We start from the raw sequence: 19,090 nt of genomic DNA on the forward strand, positions 1-19,090 counted from the left end.
ATAAACCTACCTAGGGAGACCAAAGACCTGTATGCAGAAAAGTATAAAACACTGATGAAAGAAATTAAGGATGATACCAAGAGATGGAGAGATATACCATGTTCTTGGATTGGAAGAATCAACATTTTGAAAATGACTGTACTACTCAAAGCAATCTACAGATTCAATGCAATCCCTACCAAATTACCAATGGCATTTTTTACGGAACTAGAACAAAAAATCTTAAAATTTGTATGGAGACACAAAAGACCTCTAATAGCCAAAGCAGTCTTGAGGGGAAAAAGCGGAGCTGGAGGAATCAGGCTCCCTGACTTCAGACTATACTACAAAGCTACAGTAATCAAGACAATATGGTACTGGCACAAAAACAGAAATATAGCTCAATGGAACAGGACAGAAAGCCCAGAGATAAACCCACGCACCTACGGTCAACTAATCTATGACAAAGGAGGCAAGGATATACAATGGAGAAAAGACAGTCTCTTCAATAAGTGCTGCTGGAAAACTGGACAGCTACATGTAAAAGAATGAAATTAGAACACTCCCTAACAGCATATACAAAAATAAACTCAAAATGGATTAGAGACCTAAATGTAAGGTCAGACACTATAAAACTCTTAGAGGAAAACATAGGAAGAACACTCTTTGACATAAATCACAGCAAGATCTTTTTTGATCCATCTCCTAGAGAAGATAAAAACAAAAATAAACAAATGGGACGTAATGAAAGTTAAAAGCTTTTGCACAGCAAAGGAAACCATAAACAGGACGAAAAGACAACCCTCAGAATGGGAGAAAATATTTGCAAACGAATCAACGGACAAAGGATTAATCTCCAAAATATATAAACAGCTCATGTAGCTCAATATTAAAAAAAACAACCAATGAAAAAAAGGGCAGAAGACCTAAATAGACATTTTTCCAAAGAAGACACACAGATGGCCAAGAAGCACATGAAAAGATGCTCAACATCACTAATTATTAGAGAAATGCACATCAAAACTACAATGAGATATCACCTCACGCCAGTTAGAATGGGTATCATCAGAAAATCTACAAACAACAAATGCTGGAGAGGGTGTGGAGAAAAGGGAACCCTCTTGCACTGTTGGTGGGAATGTAAATTGATACAGCCACTATGGAGAACAGTATGGAGGTTCCTTAAAAAACTAAAAATAGAATTACCATATGACCCAGCGATCCCACTACTGGGCATATACCCAGAGAAAACCATAATTGAAAAAGACACATGCACCCCTATGTTCATCGCAGCACTATTTACAATAGCCAGGACATGGAAGCAACCTAAATATCTGTCAGCAGATGAATGGATAAAGAAGATGTGGTATATATATACAATGGAATATTACTCAGCCATAAAAAGGAACGAAATTGGGTCATTTGTAGAGACATGGATGCATCTAGAGAGTGTCATACTGAGTGCGGTAAGTCAGAAAGAGAAAAACAAATATCATATATTAATGCATATATGTGGAACCTAGAAAAATTGTACAGATGAACCAGTTTGCAGGGCAGAAATAGAGACACAGATGTAGAGAACAAACGTATGGACACCAAGGGGGGAAAGTGGCGGGGGGGTGGTGGGATGAATTGGGAGATTGGGATTGACATATATACACTAATATGTATAAAATGGATAACTAATAAGAAAAAAAAAAGACACAAAAAAACAAATAACCTAATTTAAACATGGGCAAAATACTTAAATATTTTGGAGTGGGATGTTGGGGTTAGCAGATGTCAGCTTTTTATATACAGAACAGATAAACAACAAGGTCCTACTCCATAGCACAGAGAACTGTATTCATTATCCTACGATAAACCATAATGGAAAAGAATACAAAAAAATAATATATATATGTATAACTGAATCACTTTGTTGTACAGTAAACTAACAAACTAGTTAACACATTGTAAATCAACTATACTTCAATTAAAAAATACTTAAATAGCTATTTCTCAAAGCAAGATATGCAAATAACCAATAAATACATGAAAGATGCTCAACATCATTAGTCAACAAAGAAGTGCAAATCAATGAGATACTATTTCATACCCACTAGGATGGCTAGAATCAAAAGTTTAAAAGTGCTGGAAAGGATGTGGAGAAATCAGAATCAGGATACACTGCTAGTGGGAATGTAAAATGGTACAGCCATTTTGGTAAACAACCTGGCAGTTCATTGTGCATGGTGTTACCACATGACCCAGCAATTATGCTCCTAAGAACATATATCCACACAAAAATGTGTACACAACTGTTTACAGCAGCATTATTCATAGTAGTCCAAAGGTGGAAACAACCTAAATGTCCATCAATGGATGAATGTAGAAACATTATATGGTATATCCATACAGTGGAATATTATTCAGCCATAAAAGGGCTACAACTTGGATGTATCTCGAACACATTATGTTAAGTGAAAGAAGCCAATCACAAAAGACCACATACTACAATGATTCCATTCATATGAAAGTCCAGAATAAGGAAATCTATAGAGGAAGTAGGTTAGTGATTGCTTGGGGCTGGGGGTCGGGGTGAGATGGGGGATAAGGGGATGATGGTTAGAGGGCACAGAATTTCTTTTGTGAGGTGATGAAAATATTCTCAAATTAACTGTGATGATGGCTGCACTTATCTGAATATACTAAAAAGCACTGAATTATACACCTGAAATGGCTGAATTATATCTCAGTAAAGCTGTTTTTAAAAAAAAGAACCAAAAAACCCCCCAAAACCAATATGAAAATATTCTAAACTTAAAGGATTGTAACTCCAAACGATAAGACTTTTTATTAATCACATATCAGACTGGCAAATATTAAAATGTTTGCTATTACCCAGTGCTGTCGAGGCATGGAAAGCAGGCACCTTTTACTGCCAGTGGGAGTAAACTAGTGCAATTTTCTTGGAAGAAAATTTAGCAATATATCACCAATTAAAATACATGCATGATTTGACTCAGCAATCCCACCACTAGAAAAGAACACCACAGGTGCCCTAGCAGAGGTATACCAGCATGCAATAGGAAGGATGCTCACTGTAGCACTGCTTATGTTAGCAGAGACTGCAAACAACCTAAATATCCATCAGTGGGGGCCTGGGTGAATGACTTATGCTGCATCTGTACCGTGGAGTCCATGTAGCCATTAGGAAGGATGAGGATAAGTGAGACCAGCTGAGTAGAGAACAGTGTGCTTAGCAGTATTCATTTATGTTCATAAAAAACACATATGCTACATTTGCATTATGCTTAAATTGTTTTTTGGAATGATACATGTAAAACTGGTAACCATTTCTTGCTTTAGCTATGAATGGTTGGTCCCTCAAGTGAGATACGGAATACAAGAGCAGATCTTTGGGTGGATAATGAATCTGGCTTTTGACTGTTGAAGTACATTTGGGAAAAGGACTGAGTGGGACTCCACAGAGAAAAGAAGACTGGTATTATGTATTTCATATTTTTAAGTACTGTTTGAACTTTTAAATTATGTACATGCATTACTCCTATTGTATAATAAGTTGTAAACAAAATTAAAATATGAAGGAAAAAAAGAAGATACTGAAAGCAAAAAGATGAATTCCTGATACCAACTACTGCTTAACTCTATAATCAGTACATCAAAGTCTCTTCCTTGGAACATTATGCATCTGGGGAAGTTATTCTTGAGAAATCTCTATGTATTACTGCACATAATTGGGTAGGTAAGTCATTAATCTTAGTCTGAAAGAAGTCATGAGAGTCCAGAGCAAGCCTACCAGATTTCCGTGAAAAAGAAAGATAAAAAAGAAGTGCTGTGTATTCAATCCCAGTTGAGTCCATTTTCCTATTCAAACTAGAATTCACATTCAACAAGGACCCATGGGGCACTCAATGTGTGGCAGCCCCTTCATGGGCATACTGAAAGACAACAGGAAATGAGGGTCTGATGGTTGGCTTTTCTGCCCTAGGCCTACTTTTGCGGGGAGAGAAGACCTATGTTTATCTTCTACACCATCTTTTGTTTTTCTGGCTTTTCAAAAGGAACAAAACTGTAAAAATATTGCTCAAACTTTTCTCAGTGCATGTGCATCCCGCACTGTTTATCTCTCCTAACCTCCGTTCATCATGACCTTCCCCCCTCCCGCTGCCCCCACGAACTGAAGCTAACATTCACAATTTCCTGGGTTTTCCCAGAACTCGTACAGCAGGCTGGATACTCAGCCCCATTATCTCTAACCCTTAAAATGATTTAAACATTAGATATTCCCTTAGATGTTCACATCACAATAAAGTGCAAGCCGCAGTTCTCGATCTGAATTGGAAGCATTTCATTTGGCTCCTAATTATGACTTCAGGATAGAGGCACGCTTCAGGAAAGAAAACACTAGAACAATTCCAATTTATTATTACACCTGCTGTCTTGAGAGTGCAGAGTATGAAGGTGCATAGTGGTTTAGAAGCACTGTAGCATTTTAATGTTTGAAGAAATAACACCTCCCTCCCACCAAAAAAAAAAAAAAAAAAAGACCCAGAAAAATTAATGAAGTTGGCAGAATCCACATCCCTCGGCCTCCTCTTCTGGAGCCTGCTCTGTTTTTGACATTTCAAAATACAACTCTTACATCTTAAATACTGTATTTCCACTTCATAATTTCCTATATGTGATAACATAACTGCAGTGTACACCCATGGCTGGCATGCCAGCCACATGACCTGCCTGGGCTCCTTGGACACAAGAGGCTCACTCCTGTTTCACACCTGCACTATTTATTCTTTCTGCCTGCAGCGCTCTCTCCCTGGTATACGCAGGGCTGGCTCCTCCCTGTGAGTCAGGGCTCAGCTCAGATGACCCCACCTCAGAGAGGTCCTCCCTGACCACCCAGTCTGAAGCAGCCCTTCCTCAGTCATTCTCTACCACATTACCCTGTTTATGTGTCTACATATTTATATTACCTTGTTTATTTCTAAAAATCACGATCTGAAATCATCTTCTTTAGTTGTTTATCTCCTTATAGTCTGTATCTCCCCACCTGATTATAAACTTTTTGAGAGCAGGGACTAATCTGTCTTATTTATCACTGTATATGCCTTGTGCCTAAAACAGTGAATAGTAAAGTGGGCAGTCAAAACAAACATCTGTTCACTCTATAACTGAACATAATATTGCATGATTTCCCACTCTACATTCCTTGAGACAAAACCTGATGATGTTAAAAATTACCAGCAATTTTCAAATGCAATCTCAAAAACATGAGTTGAACACAATAAACAGTCTTTGAGGAGCTGAAGCAGTTCCTTAAGTACAAATTAATCCTTCAGAGTTGTCAGGGAAATTCTTTCCTACATCAACTCTCTAGTTAGAAACAAGTATCAATATCTATACCTACATGTCTGTCTGTCTGTCTATCTAACACCATTTGCATCTGAAGCAACCTGTCAGGCCAACTGGTTCCTGTCTTATAGCAGCTTACAACCTAACAGGAAGTTTCCATCTAATGTTTCTTTCACACATAAAACATTTTACCCAAAGTGAATAAAAGAAGGTAGTAAGGAATATGGGATTATATACCTGAAGTAAAATTCTTCCTACTTCAGTAAGACTTTTAGTGTTTCCACTGGGGGTAAAAATTGGAGTAATTACTTGAGTAAGCTGTTCCCAAATTTCCGCTGCCCTCTTCTGCAGAAATCTAACCTCCAAATCAGGTCCATCTGTTCAAAATTGCTATGGTCCTGCCAGGTCTGTGGATAAAGCCAACCCTACTAGAGTAGCTCAAGTGACTGTACCAAGGATGGGTTACCAAGCCAAAGGCAATTGTGTATGGATAGAACGTTAGGGAAGATCAACTGCTTTGAATCTGGTTTTGTAAAATTATGCCCAAGAACAGAGCTTCAGACTGGACGGTGGTACCCTTAACCTCTGAGACTCCCCTTTTGGGGAAAGCATTGATGCTAACTGATTGAGAAGGCTGTATCCTGAATGATACTGAGCTGTTGTTCTGAGACCTACTGTCCATTCTAGACCACGTTACATCTCCTTGTATCCTTGCCCAAACCCCTTTTGTGAAAAATAATCTGGGCATGTGCCTTCCTTGCACCATGAAGAATAAACCCATCCATCCACAGACCCTAAATTATAAGCCCCTGACTGTACATGAAATGGGGGAAATTATTTTCTCTATAAGCTTATAAATCATCAAACAAGTCCCTGCACAAAAGAATGTCAAAAGTATGTCTGTCTTCAAATAATGATTAGAGCATATTAAAAAAATAGAACTGTTACATATAATTCGGTGGTACAGTTAGAAAGTAACCTTAATTCCTGTTTCTTTGACCTCAAGTATCTATCTTACTCTATAAACAAACAAACAAAAAAATCCAGCTATGATAATGGATAAGATTGGAGCATGGACCAGTCTTGTCTGAAAAGCATATATAATGGTTCTTTGATAAGGTAAATCAGCAACTACAAAATATGTACTTGGTTCCACAATTCAGTTCAACCAACATGTGTGCATACCTGCTATACGTACCAGGCATAGTGTTAGGTGCCAGGATGAATAAATCATAGATACCACTCATAGAACTTAGACAGAGACCAGAAAAACAAACAAAATAGAGAAAAATTGGATTTGTTGAATCCAATGTGGTGAGTCCTACAAAAGCAATAGGCACCGATGCTGTAGTATTGCTGGCTGTCTCCACTTTTCCCAACAGCACATTCCTGGAATACACATCATACAGGATTCCCCAAAGACGCTGTTTTCCTTTCGGGATTGGTGCCAAATAAACTGTGCTAAATTGCATCCAATAAATTGGCAAACGGTATGTCCAAAAGACAACCTTTCAACGATTAGAACTGTGTTACTACAAAAGAGAAAATAGAGGATATAAAAGGAATAAAACAGTTATGGAAAATGTTACACAATGAACAAAATATTTTTATAATAGCTGTATTATCTGGTCTCTTCAGAAAAATATTTTGAGGCAATGCTTTTTCTCCCCTCAGAATAAATTTCCCTGTGCTAGAAGGGGTATTTGAAATCATCTCACTGACTCTGAAGCTGTTCTCAAAGTACTGAATTGATCTTTAATGATCATTCAGAAAATTATTCAAGAAAAATATTATTCAAGAAAAATAACTTAGTATGATCAGATTGTCATAATTAACCTAAATATGATTGTTAAAAACAAGTAAATTAAATAGATGTACACAGAATAAAAAGTTTTTGGGTAAACTTTTAAAATAGTTTCCCCAAATCTTTTGGTAATCTGGAACCTTAAAGTTTTGCTAAGTTCAGTTAAAAAATGAGTTAAGTTAAATTCATTGAATACCTGAATCATTTCCAAATAAGATAAAACACTGAAACACTAAATACTGAACCCAGGTTTATCCACTTTGGGCTTTCTTTTATAGAGTTACTAAAGATATTTAGTAAATACTAAATATTTAGTAAAGTATTTAGTAAATACTAAATATTTAGTAAAGTATTTAGTAAATACTCTTTGTACCATGCTAAAAAACTGTACTATGAGAAAGCATATGTTTCTAGAAATTATGAAATGTATTCATAAACTGACCAATCTAAAGAATGCTGGTCTAACAGTTCACAGTTCTTTTTCTTACTTTCACTAGAAATTAAGGTTACTTAGTGTTAAGAATTTTAATGCTTCAACATGATTAAAGCTACTAGAAATAATAAGGGAAACATCTCCATATGCAAGAAAACTAGGATGTGTGTTTTTGGTAAAAGAAGGTATGAGAGATGTGTTTTTGTTGAGAGAAAAGAAAGTAATTTGTCCTAAAGTGAGGCTTGTTATTTCAGAAAGGGAAAGAGGAAAAAACAGAACAAAATCTGAAGGTATATTAAGAAAGTTGTAGGAGGTTTGTGGAAAGAGAATCTTGGAAAAGAAGTTTTATGTGTGATCAAGCTGGATAAGATTGAACAAATTTGTTCTAAGGGTTTAAAAAAATAACCTTTAATATCAATAGTGTACTTATGTAAAACTGGAACTTAATTTTCTTTCATCTACTAAAAGAACAAAGTTTGCTTGGACTATTGATCTGCTCCTGATAAGATTCTGTGAAAGGTTTATTCTTATCTTTTAAGTAACCTGCTTAGAAAGCAAAGATTTTGTGTTTTATCAAAATTATTTCCTGTGCTTCATGTTATCTTAATCAGGTCTTTGATTACTTGGGAAAACAGAGTCTTCTCAATTTTAAAAGAACTAAGTTTTGCTCAGAACTATGTAAACTTTTTAGATAATAAAGTATTGCTTTATAATAATCTGTGATTTCATTTAGTCAAGTGTCCAAAACCTTTTGATAATTTTGACAAACTTCCCAAAAATCAAATTCTAAATAATGTCTTTTTGACCTGAAAGTAACCCTGGGCATTTCCAGAGCTCCTACAACATCTCAAAAGATTTGTTCTCTCTCTTTACAAAGAGATATTAAACTAATTAGGCTTATTTGGTATGTTAAATTACATGGGAAGCATTGTCAAATAAACTATAATAAACCTTTTTAAGTTATATTGCATGGGTGAATGTTATTAACATAAATGTTCTAGAAATTGTATAAAATTCTGATATGTCCTGGTATGATGTTATCAGTCATAATTCTAGTTAGTATCCTAAAATGTGTGTCACAAAAATAACCATACTTTAGTAGAGCAATCTTTTCATAGTGCACTCCTGGGAGATGAAGGCCTCAAACACCACACACTGCAGCCTGGAGATTTCATCTATTGGAAAAGACATCTCTAGAAAGACTCCTTTCAACCCCACTAGAAAGGCCTCTATCAGGCACTGTTAACCAACCCTTGTGTTGCCAAACTTCAAAAAAATAGACTCTTGGATTTAACACATCACATCTCAAGAAAGCATCAAACACTGACTGGACCGGTACACCAACTGGTGACCTGAAAATAAAGATTTACAGGAATTGAAGCAGATGACACCTGAAGGAGACAGCTCTTCCAAGATGACTGAACCAGGCCTGTACAGGTATACACCTTTTTCTCCCCTTCTTTCTTGAAAAGACAATTCTCTTATCTGCATTTCCCAATCTATTGCAAAAGGGGAAACCTCTCTGACTGCTGGATCTGTCACTAGATACTCCAAACTGTTCATGATGTTGGAGATCCATCGTTTTTACCTGTAACTAACTTCTCATTAGTCCCAAATGCCACTGTCAATTATACCTACAAGCCTACAGGTGTTACCTATTTGGTTAGGCTGTTACATGCAGGTGTTCCCATGCCTTGTTTCAATCTTTCTCCAACCATAACAATTGTACGACCAATTGTACGACTTTAACTCTCCCACACCCTTTTCCTTATTAAAATACCATCTGTTTTCCTACACCCAAGGGAAATACAAGTGGGCAAACTTCTCTTTGCAAGGCTTTTAGAAAAGACCCCTTTAGGCTCGGATAGTACCTTACAGAATGTCATCCCAATTCCTCTGACCCTTGGCTTGAAAAGGTCAATCAGGAAATTCTAGCTAATGAAGAACCAGACCTTAGATGGAGTTCTCTGCTCCACCTGGTTTTATCTTTTTCTCTAGTGGATGACATTTCTCACGGGTATATGAATGTTTAGATAGATGGTGAACTGGAGACCAATGCTTATTGGGACATTTAACTGTCAACATTTGTAACAAATCAGAAGCCTCCCATTGGTTCTCCCCATTAAACTTCCATGGCTGCCTTAAACAGGAACTTCCAGGAAGCACACATGACTCTGGGTTTGCCTCCATAGGGAGAGCCCTTCTCCCATGGGTTGGGGTAAGAACCAGGGAATGCATAATCAAAAATCTCTCCCTAACATTAGGAGAGCTAGCCAACTCCACAGCCAAGGCAGTAGCTGCCTAACAATAATCACATGACTCATTGGCTAAGGTAGTTTTGGACAATCATATAGCCTTTGTTTGTCTACTTGCTGAACAAGGAGGCATTTGTGTAATAGCAAATACCCACTGTCACATATGGATTAATGCCTCTGGGAAGACAGAAATTCAACTGCACAAGATCAGGGGGCAAGTGTACTGGTTACAAGGAATTTCACCTGACTCTCTCCATGGTCCTTTGATTTGTTCAGCTGGCTACCTTCAGGTCTAGGATTATGGTTTAGAATCATCAAACAACTTGGATTTGTCCTGTTACTTTTTATTGTTTTGCATAATTATTTTTCAACTTTGTACTGGTTGCCTGTCAAATCTCTGCAGAGGTTTTGCATTAAATAGAGAAAATTCTAACTCAATACTCTGAGATGATCTCCAAATGCTATGACCTTGATAAGATATAAACTTTACATGAGAAGTGTCTGAGAGTTCTCCCTCCTACCTTTCCCTGTTACTCAAATGTAGCTTCAACAGTTTCCAACTTGTGCATTTTCCCTCCAACGTGGGATATGACAACCAGGAAAGGACCTTCTTCAAACCAAGGAACAGAATCACCAAAACCTGACTCTTGATCAGTGATGCTTCTGAGGAAAGATCTTGATCAACAGGGGGAAATGTGAAAATAAAGAAACTCTCATTTAAAAATGAAGTTGAGAAGCCCTGAAGGGAGAGCTCTCATACACTACCTCTCACTGCCAGTTGCAGACCCAGCAGGAAGAAGCTTACTTTACATGCCGCAGAAGAAGGAAGAAAGATTTTCTCCTTGCCCAGCAACAGCCCAGCCCATGAGAAACCACCACATCCAGCCAATGAGAAGCTGCTATCACCTTGCACTCCTGCTCTCCTCCAACGAACTTCTGTTTGAAGCAGGCCCTCCCAACTTCCTCCCTTCCTCTATAAAAGCATGCTTCTCTCCTTTGTTCTCCAGACTTGCCTATGATTCACCACATTTTGCTTGTCCTGAATTACAATTAGTCTGCTGTTCCCAAATGAACTCATTTTGCTGGTAAAATAACTGGCTATTTAGTTTTTAAGGTTGACACACCATACACAAAAATAAATTCAAAATGGTAAAGACTTGAGCAAAAGACCTGAAACCATAAAACTCCTAGAACAAAACATAGGTGGTAAGCTCCTTGACAGTGATGTTGGCATGGTAATGACTTTTTTGAATCTGACACCAAAAGCAAAAGCAACAAAAGCAAAAATAAAGAAGTGGGACTGCATCAAACTAAAAAGCTTCTGCATAGCAAAGGAAACCATCAGCAAAATGAAAAGGCAACCTATTGAGTGGGACTTCATCAAACTAAAAAGCTTCTGCATAGCAAAGGAAACCATCAGCAAAATGAAAAGGCAACCTATTGAATGGGAGGAAATATTTGCAAATGATATATCCAATAAGGGGTTAATGTCCAAAATATATAAAGAGCCCATACAACTCAACATCAAAAAACAATCAAATTAAAAATGGGCAGAAGATCTAAATAAACATTTTCTCAAGGAAGACATAAAGATGGCCTACAGGTACATGGAAAGATACTCTACTTCATTAATCATCAGGGAAATGCAAATCAAAACCATAATGAGATATCACATCATACCTGTTAGAACGCCTATTATCAAAAAGACGAGAAATAACTACTGTTGTGAAGGATATGGACAAAAGGGAACCTTTATGCACTGTTGGTGGCAACATAAATTGATGCAACCACTATGGAAAACAGTATGGAGATTCCTCAAAAAATTAAAAATAGAACTATCGTATGTTCAGTTACCACTTCTCAGTATTTATCTGACGTAAACAGAAACACTAACTCAAAAAGATATGCAAACCCCCATGTTCATTTCACATTACTTACAATAGCCAAGATATGAAACAATCTAAGTGTCTATTGATAGGTGAATGGATAAAGAAATTGTGGTATATATACACAATGGTCTATTATTCAGCCATATAAAAGAAGGAAATCTTGCCATTTGTGACAAATATGGATGGACTGTGAGGGCATAATGCTAAGTGAAATAAGTCAGACAGAGAAAGACAAATACTGTATAATATCGCTTATATGTGGAATTCAAAAAATAAACAAAACAAGCTCATAGATACAGAGAACAAATTAGTGGCTGCCAGAGGTTGAGGATGGGGGCATGAGAGTAAAGGGTGAACTGTGCTTTATTTTTAGTCTGTTTAAATAAATTGAATTTTTAAAAATGAAAAAAAAAGGCCAATAGGAAAAGACAATGAACAACTGAATAAAGTATTTAAAAACAAAAAACCACTCCCACAACTGCCCAATAATAATCACAAGTACATTTAGGGTAATCTATCTAGTCATTTTTTTCCAATTGAAAATTTTTCTGTAGAATTACTGTAACTAGAATAAAAGTATATTCTGACTATGTACAGCAGAAATAATAAAAAGCAAGCCCAGAGGAAACTGAGAGTAAGAACTACATGGAGCATTAGGAAACCCACAACAATAAAAATCCATGACAAATACAAGAAGAGGATTTTTACACTTGTCAACATATATGTACCTAAAATAGGAGCACCCAAATACATGAAACAAATACTAACAGACATAAAGGGAGAAAGAGATGGAAATACAATAATAGTAGGAGATTTTAACACCCTACTCACATAAATGGACAGATCTTCTAGACAGAAAATCAATAAGGCAACAAAGATCCAAAGGATACAATAGAATGGTTAGCCTTAATTGATATTTTCAGGACATTACATCCAAAAAAACCACAATACACATTGTTTTCAAGTGCACATGGAACATTCTCTAGGACTGACCACATACTAGGACACAAAACAAACCCCAACAAATTTAAGAGTATAGAAATTATTTCAAGCATCTTCTCTGACCATGACATGAAGCTAGAAATCAACCACAAGAAAAGATATATGAAAAAAACCTGATTATATGGAAACTAAACAAAATGCTACTAAGAAACCAATGGGTCAACATGGAAATCAAAAAGGAAATTAAAAAATACCTTAAGAAAAGTGACAATGAAAACACAACCATACAGAATCTATGGGATGCAGCAAAAGCAGTTCTTAAGAGGGAAGTTCATAGCGATACAGGCCTTCAAGAAACAAGAAAAAAATCTCAAAAAATAACCTAACCTATCACCTAAAAGAATCAAAAAAAGGAAGAACAAACAAAACCTAAAGTCAGCAGAAGGAAGGAAATAATAAAGCTCAGAGAGGAACTAAATAAAATTGAGATAAAAAACAATAGAAAAAATCAATAAAACCAAGACCTATAAAAAAAGACAGAACCCAAATAAAATAAGAAATGAAAAAGGATAAATGTCAACTGATACCACAGACATGCAAAAAACCATAAGAGAATACTATGAACAATTATATGACAACAAATTTGACAAACCAGAAGAAACAGATAACTCTAGAAGCATACAGCCCACCACAAATGAATCAAAAAGAAATAGATAATTTGAACAGAGCGACCACTAGAAGTGAAATAGAACCTGTAATAAAAAAAGAACTCCCTACAAACAAAAGTCCAGGACCAGATGGCTTCACAGGTGAATTCTACCAAACATACATAGAAGAAATTTTACTGATACTTCTCGAACTCTTCCAAAAGACTATTGAGGCAACACCCCCAAAGACATTCTATGAAGCCAGCATCACGCTGATACTAAAACCAGACAAAGATACCACCAAAAAAGAAAAGTACAGGCCAATATCTTTGACAAACGTAGATGCAAAAGTTCTCAACAAAATACTAGCAAACTGAATCCAACAACACATTAAAAAAGATCATATACTATGACCAAGTGGGATTCATCCTAGGTTCACAAGGAAGGTTCAACACATGCAAATTTATCAATGTGATACACCATATCAACAAAAGAAAAGACAAAAACCACATGATAATCTCAATAGACACAGAAAAAGCATTTGACAAAATTCAACATTCATTCATGATAAAAACTCTACCAAAATGGGTATAGAGGGAACATATCTCAATATAATAAAAGCCATTTATGACAAACCCACAGCCAATATAATACTTAATGGTGAAAAGCTGAAAGCCCTGCTAAATTCTGGAACAAGACAAGGATGCCCACTCTCACCACTTCTATTCAAAATAGTACTAAAAGTTCTAGCCACAGCAATCAGACAAGAAAAAGAAATAAAAGATATCCAAATTGGAAGGGAAGAGGTAAAATTGTCACTATATACAGTTGACATGATACTATATATAGAAAACCCTGATGACGCCACACAAAAACTATTGGAACTGATAAATAAATTCAGCAAGGTAGCAGGATACAAGATTAACATACAGAAATCACTTGCATTTCTTTACACTAACAATGAAATAGCAGAAAGGGAATGTAAAAAAAATTACTTTTTAAAATCACACCAAAAAAAAAAAACAACGTAGGAATAAACCTGACCAAGGAGCTGAAAGACTTATATGCTGAGAACTATAAAACATTAATAAAGGAAATTAAAGATGATTCAAAGAAATGGAAAGATATCCCATGCTCTACTACCCAAAGCAATCTACAGATTTAATGCAATCCCTATCAAATTACCCATGACATTTTTCACAGAACTAGAATAAATAATCCTAAAATTTATACAGAACATAAAAGACCCAGAATTGCCAAAGCAATCCTGAGGAAAAAGAACAAAGCAGGAGGCACAACCCTCCCAGACAATACTACAAGGCTACAGTAATCAAAACAGCATGGTATTGGCACAAAAACAGACATAGGGATCAATGGAACAAAATAGAGACCCCAGAAATAAATCCAAACCCCTACAGTCAATTAATCTTCAACAAAGGAGGCAAGAATATAAAATGGGAAGAAGTCTTTTCAGCAAGTGTTGCTGGGAAAGTTGGACAGCTACATGTAAATCAATGAAGTTAAAACACACCCTCACGCCATGCACAAAAGTAAACTCAAAATGGCTTAAAGACTTAGATATAAGACATGACACCATAAAACTCCTAGAAGAGATCATAGGCAAAACATTTCTGACATAAATCATACCAATGTTTTCTTAGGTCAGTCTCCCAAGGCAACAGAAATAAAAACAAAAACAAACAAATGGGACCAAATCAAATTTACAAGCTTTTTCACTGCAAAGGAAACCATAAAAAAATGAAAAAACAATATACAGAACGGGAGAAAATATTTGCAAAAGATGCGACTGACAAGGGCTTAATTTCCAAAATATACAAACAGCTCATAAACCCAACAACCAAAAAGCAGACAACCCAATCGAAGACCTAAAGAGGCGTTTCTCCAAAGAAGACATACAGATGGCCAATAGCACATGAAAAATGCTCAACATCTCTAATTATTAGAAAAATGCAAATCAAAACTACAATGAGGTACCACCTCACACCAGTCAGAATGGCCATCATTAAACAGTCTACAAATAACAAATGCTGGAGAGGGTGTGGAGAAAAGGGAACCCTCCTACACTGTTGGTAGGCATGTAAGTTGGTGCAGCCACTATGGAAAACAGTATGGAGGTTCCTCAGAAAACTAAAAATAGAATTACCATGTGATCCAGCAATCCCACTCCTGGGCATATATCTGGACAAAAGTATAATTCAAAAAGACACATGCATCCCTATGTTCATAGCAGCACTATTCACAATAGCCAAGACATGGAAACAACCTAAGTGTCATTGACAGATGAATGGATAAAGAAGATGTGGTATATATATACAATAAAACACTACTCAGCCATAAAAAAGATTGAAATAATGCCGTTTGCAGCAACATGGATGCAACTAGAGACTATCACACTAAGTTTAGTAAGTCAGAAAGAAAGTCATTTGATGTCACTTATATGTGGAATCTAAAGTATGGCACAAATAAACCTATCTATGAAACAGAAGCAGACTCACGGACATACAGAACAGACTTGTGGTTGCCAAGGGGGTGGGGGCTGTGGGGAAGGGATGGACTGGGAATTTGGGGTTAGTAGATGTAAACTCTTACATACAGAATGGATAAGCAACAAGGCCCTACTACATAGCACAGGGAACTATATTCAATATTCTGGAATAAACCATAATGGAAAAGAATATAAAAAAGAATGTGTATATATGTATAACTGAATCACTTTGCTGTATAGCAGGAATTCACAGAACATTGTAAATCAACTATATTTCACCAAAAAAATTAATTAAAAAAAAACTCTATGACATTGCACAACAATATGAATGTACTTAATGCCACTGGGCTGTACACTTAAAAATGGTTAACATTGTGAATTTTATGTTATGTGTATTTTTCTACAATGACATAAAACAAAAAACAAACAAAAACTCCAAGAAGTAAGGGCTTGGTCCATTTTGTAATGTGTCCTTACATTAGGGCACTCAATATTTGTTGAATAAAAGTAGAGAAAATGGGTCCAGTGATAGGATTTGCATGCCTTTTTCTAGTTTCTACCTCTGTCAACTCTTAATAACAAGGACAGTAAGAAGAAAAACTAAATACTGCTTACAAGAAACATGCCTTGATGGTTTACTATTTATAACATCAGCCTGGTTCCTACCTTTCCATGCTAATGAACTCAGAAAATCAAGAAAGAAATCCATTTGTCCCAAACTAAAAGCACAAGAGAAGTGCTTGAGCATCTTTTTGGGACTTTCCCGGTGGTCCAGTGGTTAAGAATCCACCTTCCAATGCAGGGAATGCGGGTTCGATGCCTGGCTGGGGAACTAAGATCCCACATGCTGTGGGGCAACCCACGTGTTGCAACTAGAGAGGAGCCTGCAAGGTGCAAAGAAGACCCAGTGCAGCCAAAAAATTAAAAAAGGGCCTCATCTATTGTTTCAATAGGGAAGCAAGAGGGTGGGTTGAAATCTAACTGATGGGTGAAATATAAGTAGGGTCTCCCTGGAGTCCACCAAGGCAAATTAAGGCTGCTGTGGCTGACCAGCTCAGCGTGACTTGTTCTACCGGCAAGATCAGCAGACTTACATATTCATTGTACATATCTATAGACAGAATGCAAAATGTCATACCTAAAAATGTGCTTCAGAACTCAGTAATAAATTCCAGTATGCTTTTAGTTTTAGAATTTATTCACATCTTTGCTAAACTGAGAAAGACTATTAATCCAGTGAACTATTATTTACTGATGCCCACTAAGAGCAGCCCTTGATGGTAGGCTTTAGGGATTCATGAATGAACAAATCATGGTTAAGACAGGTCAGTGTACCAGCTTACATGTACTTGACTAGCTGATATTACTTTATGTATCCTAGACAGATAATCCGTTTTCTAAGCTTTTTAAACTCACCTATTGGGTTATCATTGGAGTCTTCCACAGACATAGGATTCTTCTTACCTGCAGATCCTATAAAAACAAAGAAATATCCTGTGATGAAAGGACATTTAATATTTAACTAAGAACACTGGCAATATGTTTCTTTCTGTCTCTGGGGTGGTGGTGGTGTGGGGGAAGGGTAGATTATTCCACAGGAAGTTCTACTTTTGCCACTGTTGCTATGAAATATACCTTGAAACTGTCAGTAAATCTGGGACTGTATTATTGGATTTTTCAAGACAGAAAACATATGGCTAATGTAACACTTATATAGTACTTACTATGTGCCAGCCAATGATACAATAGTTTGCCAAAGTTCATTCACCCACATGAGGACACAGTGGTTGGTGAGGAATTTTTGCTACTGACGACTCTGCTCTTCTGAGTAGAGTGTACCATCCTGGGAGGGGCCCTTACTATTAATGGGTGCCCCTAGGTCTTGTACCACCAACATGCCTAACTTCATACAATGGAGAGAAGATGAAGTGGGTTAGGATTTTCATTTAAAATTGCAAGTCTTCTCAGTATAATTCTTTGAATTTTTAGCTAGTACCTTAAATTTTGGAAAAAGTTTGGAAGAATTCTATGCCCCAGTTAAGCAACTTTTCAGAGTGGGTTATTCATCTTTGGTCTTTGTATAATGGAAGATTAACACATATACTACATGGGAGGCAAGTAAGTTTATTATTGTGTACTTTTCACAAAGATAGGTTTCCCCTACCCAAAAAACCTTCAAAGTACAAAGAAAGTAAGCAATAACAACTTTGAAGGAGCTATCTTTACTGTGCGTTTCTTCCTCTTGCTGGAACCATAATCCATTTATCACAAAAGGATATAGTGTGAAGATTAAACTTGAAAAAGATCAAGGTCAGTAGACTATACACATGTATTTAGCAGCAGGTAGCAAATAATTGCCAACATTATTAAGGGCTTACTACATGCCAGGCCTCATGGGGAGCATGTAACTTGCATTAGCTCATCTAACCCTCACAACAATTCTGTGACAGGAACACTGTCATGCAGTGACAGAACTGAGACCCAAAGGAGGCCACCCAGCTAGTAAGTGGCAGAGTCTGGATTTGGACCAGGCTGTTTGATTCCAAAGCCTGTACTTGTGAGTGCCAAAATGGAACCACTGATTTTCTGCTATAAACCTGCTTCTGCCCCAGTGTCCCCAGTTGTTGCATTACCAGTTGTTCAACCCTAAAACCAAGAGGTCATCTTTTGATTCTTCCTTCTTCCTCACTCCACCATGCAATCTATTAGCAAATGATTTCAGTTCTACCCCCCAAAAAGATCTAGACTCTATCTACTGATCTCCATTACCACGTGCCTTCGTATTTTGCCTAGACTGCTACGAGATCCTCCTGTTTTTGTCTCCCTGCTGTTGTCACTCTTATGAGGGATGATTTCCTGACAACCCATTTTTTTTTTTTTTTTTTTTTTGCTTGAGGAAGAAGGCAGAAGCAGTGTTCTTTCTAAGCTCTTTCTAGCTTTAGGACCTTTTCTCCTCTTTTCAAAAAATACTTATGAAGTACCTACTATGGGCAGGCACTGTTTCTGTGTCCTAAGAGATAAAGAATGTCATGGACAATCTAAGTACAAGGAGGCTGACGATTTACCTGACAAAATGACCAAGTAGTAAAATAGAATATTGCACTAAATAGAAAAAAAGAAAGTTAAGTTCATGAAGTGGCATAGGCTCATTAAAGATTAATTTCATATCCTAACTGGCTACCCATTATGATGGCTTTTGAAGCCTGGGAATCACTTTAGAAAGTCCCTGTTATTTGGATTCCCCCTTCAGGCTAAGAACACTTTAACTAGGGCTTGC

At 36.7% G+C, this 19,090-nt stretch overlaps 1 protein-coding gene across 1 annotated transcript in view; it reads right to left on the reverse strand.

Moving 5' to 3' along the window:
- The window catches only part of TMEM123 (transmembrane protein 123), a 78,288-nt gene that overhangs the window by 56,498 nt on the left and 2,700 nt on the right, over positions 1 to 19,090 (reverse strand). The window contains exon 2 of the mRNA XM_007191220.3: positions 17,230 to 17,286. Coding sequence (XP_007191282.2) covers positions 17,230 to 17,286 — 57 coding nt within the window. The remainder of the gene's footprint in view (positions 1 to 17,229; positions 17,287 to 19,090) is intronic.

Source organism: Balaenoptera acutorostrata, chromosome 9 (genome assembly GCF_949987535.1).
Source record: "Balaenoptera acutorostrata chromosome 9, mBalAcu1.1, whole genome shotgun sequence".
In the NCBI taxonomy this organism is placed as follows: Eukaryota; Metazoa; Chordata; class Mammalia; order Artiodactyla; family Balaenopteridae; genus Balaenoptera; species Balaenoptera acutorostrata.